Source organism: Hippoglossus hippoglossus, chromosome 13 (assembly GCF_009819705.1).
Source record: "Hippoglossus hippoglossus isolate fHipHip1 chromosome 13, fHipHip1.pri, whole genome shotgun sequence".
Taxonomy (NCBI): Eukaryota; Metazoa; Chordata; class Actinopteri; order Pleuronectiformes; family Pleuronectidae; genus Hippoglossus; species Hippoglossus hippoglossus.
Window position 1 is genome coordinate 884,165 of NC_047163.1, and position 3,124 is coordinate 887,288.

The 3,124-nt window shown below is 48.6% G+C and overlaps 1 protein-coding gene across 2 annotated transcripts; it reads right to left on the bottom strand.

The window, feature by feature from the left end:
* Positions 1-65: 65 nt before the first annotated feature.
* On the bottom strand, positions 66-3,124 carry supt5h (SPT5 homolog, DSIF elongation factor subunit). 2 transcript variants are annotated; one of them, XM_034603681.1, is made up of 5 exons: positions 3,003-3,124; positions 2,645-2,748; positions 2,387-2,543; positions 1,499-1,567; positions 66-708 (listed from the first exon to the last, which is right to left on the bottom strand). In XM_034603681.1, exons 2-5 carry the CDS (start codon positions 2,720-2,722, stop codon positions 671-673), a joined length of 342 nt encoding a protein of 113 aa, XP_034459572.1. In that variant the 5' UTR covers positions 2,723-2,748; positions 3,003-3,124; the 3' UTR covers positions 66-670. The 2 variants fall into 2 exon arrangements, with proteins under 2 accessions (XP_034459572.1, XP_034459571.1); XM_034603680.1 differs by having other exon boundaries at positions 70-708; positions 2,914-3,073.

A 3,124-nucleotide genomic window follows, 5' to 3' on the forward strand; every position in this document is an offset into this window, starting at 1 on the left:
GATCCTCTTTATATACAGTCACTGATCCTCTTTATATACAGTCACTAGTGAAACACGCTGCAGAGCTCAGACTGGTCCTGGTTTTGTTTCTACTCCTCCAGTGAAGCCACATGAGAAGCTTGGAGCGTCGGTTAGTTAAATAAAGAGGTGACAGTCTTCTACCAGGCTGCAGGCTCAGGCAAATGATCACACTTGGTTCTCTGAAGGTGGAGTTAGTGACCACGTATCCAGATTAACAATGAGAGGATGGAATATTAACCCTTCACATCAAACCTCTGGATGCAGACTCCACAGTGCGTTTCTAACACTTCCAACCTGACACTGTCTTATGTGGCTGGATTTGATCCAAACCAAAGAGCAAACAACATCAAACTGACTTTTTGTCCTTTTTAGTTTTATCAAATTAAAAAGAACTAAAATCTCTGTGACTAATGTTTAAAAGTAAAAATTAACATTAACATTTGCAGCGACTGTTTGCAGCGAGCGGCTCTCGATCAAAAAGCCAATAATGGATTTGCCTTCGGTGCTTCCTCCCGTTAAACTACACACTCACAAAAACAGCTGTGCTCGGATGAGGTGCGGGTTAATACATTCTGTGACATGGATTTTATCAAATGGATGAAACTGATATTCCATCGGCTTCAGATACACATGGATATAAATGACGGCATCAGAGCAGGAGAGTATCTGGAGCAGAATTACCGTTAACTGAAGAGGACATGCATGACAGAGAGGAACACCAACGAAGACAGAGAGAGTTCAGTCAGACAACACGTCGCTAACTGAAGCTACAGAGTTCACACATCAGATGTCAACACCAGTCTGAGCACTTTACACTACAGCTGCTTTTATAAGCTGAAGAAATAACTTCATTCATAACTTCATCAGTGAAATAAAACTATAAACCTGACTTCTGTTGACGTGTCAGTGAGATCAACACAGTGATTGTCTGAGTGACAGAAGATAAACAAAATGTCTGGACGTCACGGAAACTGTCCCAGGGACAAGTCTGTGGCGTCAGAGCGTTACAGGGAAAATACCACAAAGTGTGGAGCTGGAGTCAAACACACAAAATCTTCCATTGCTTGGTTACAGCCACAAAAAAATAAGCCAGCGTGTGATTTGTAAATGAGCCACAGAGGACTGAGGTCGCCTCATTAGTCCAGATGAATTCTAAAAAGAGCAAACAAACTGAAATATGTGTATTCTGAGATGTTCCCACTCAGAATGAGCGTTAAACACACGAAGTAGAAGAAGCGTCTGAACACAGACACGTTCATCTGCTGTGTTTAGATGATGTGATCATGATTTGGTCAGATGACTTAATGCTTAGATGTTCCTCTTTATAACAAACTTTTCAGTAACAACTATTTTCTATAAATTGAATTAAACTACAGACATGTGCATGTGGTCTGTGTTTTTGACTTGTTACTAAGAAAGAAGACCATTTAGTTGATGGACTTTCACACCTTGTTTCAAACAGTTTGAGTTCTCTTACCTTTCTCCAGGATATCTTCAGCTCCTTCCTCCCACTGATCGTCCTCATCCTCATACTCGTCGTCCACATCTAAAAAGAGAGAAACAGAGAGACGGACATATTAAAGATGGATTCATCACTGAGAGGCAACACAAGTGTCATGGAACAGAGGACGCTGAGGACAGAGACAAGAGGAGAGGATAGAGACAGGAGGAGGGAGAACATAGAGAGGAGGAGGGAGAACATAGAGAGGAGGAGTACAGAGGTGAGGAGGGAGGATAGAGACAAGACGAAGGAGTACAGAGGTGAGGAGGGAGGATAGAGACAAGACGAAGGAGTACAGAGGTGAGGAGGGAGGATAGAGACAAGACGAAGGAGTACAGAGCTGAGGAGGGAGGATAGAGACAGGAGGAAGGAGAACATAGAGAGGAGAAGGACAGAGGTGAGGAGGGAGGATAGAGACAGGAGGAGGGAGAACATAGAGAGGAGAAGGACAGAGGTGAGGAGGGAGAACATAGACAGGAGGAGGGAGACTATAGAGGAGAAGGACAGAGGTGAGGAGGGAGGATAGAGACAAGACGAAGGAGTACAGAGGTGAGGAGGGAGGATAGAGACAGGAGGAAGGAGAACATAGAGAGGAGAAGGACAGAGGTGAGGAGGGAGAACATAGACAGGAGGAGGGAGAATATAGAGAAGGACAGAAGTGAGGAGGGAGGATAGAGACAGGAGGAGGGAGACTATAGAGGAGAAGGACTGAGGTGAGGAGGGAGGATAGAGACAAGAGGAGGGAGAACATAGAGAAGGAGGGAGGATGGAGACAGGAGGGAGGAGGGCAGAAAGAGGAGGACAGAGACACCAGGAGGAAAGATGGAGAAAGGGTAGAGGACGGACAAAGTGATGTGTTCATACCGGCTTCATCCAGGATGAATCCTCCGTGTCTCGGCTTCTTCCTGGGACGGTCTTCATCGTCCTCCTCCTCCTCTTCGTCGTACTCCTCCTCATCCTCCAGGTCCTCCCCCTCCTCCTCGGCTACCTTGTCGCTGCCCACGGGGCTCGCCGCCTCCGCCTGGACAAACAGGACCAAACTAATAAAGTGCGCTGGACTTGGTTTAACCCGCCTCGCGGAGCCACCGGGCGCTTAGCACGCCTCGCTAGCGGTTAGCATACCTCCTCCACCTCCTCGGCCTCCCCATCGCTGCTGCCGCTCTGGTTGTCGGAGTAGTCGCTCTCCTCGCTGTCGGACATGTCGCGGCCGTCGGAGACAACAGCAGCTGGAACACAACAAAGACACGTCCCCGCACTTTGAGTTGGACGCGGCCGAGGCAGCTAAAGTTATGCTAACACCCCCGCATGCTAACGTAGCTAGCGTGGCCGTAGCGTCCCGCATACCCGCCGAGCCGCCGCTCCCAGGTGCGGCGGGAGCGGCCGCGACTCACCTGAGTGGATCCCCCGCAGCGTCCGACGCGTCGCAGCCGCAAAACTCGAGTGAATCTCGGTTTATTCGAGTTTCTCCAGCGGCTCTCACCTGTTTTTTGGGGGAACCGCGAGACTTCGAGAAGCTATGGCGACCTCTCGCGAGAGTTGGTCGTCGGTAGGTGAAGAGAGAAGGAGGTCTCACTTCGCCTCAGTTTTGAGAGATGAGTTTTT

What these genes read in the sequence shown, in the direction of transcription:
- supt5h (XM_034603681.1), bottom strand. Translation starts at nt 2,722, where the DNA reads ATGTCCGACAGCGAGGAGAGCGACTACTCCGACAACCAGAGCGGCAGC. An exon ending in AGGCCGAGGAGGTGGAGGAG is followed by an intron (nt 2,544 to 2,644) that starts GTATGCTAACCG and finishes CTGTTTGTCCAG; the next exon opens with GCGGAGGCGGCGAGCCCCGT. An exon ending in TGAAGATATCCTGGAGAAAG is followed by an intron (nt 709 to 1,498) that starts GTAAGAGAACTC and finishes TGTCCTCTTCAG; the next exon opens with TTAACGGTAATTCTGCTCCA.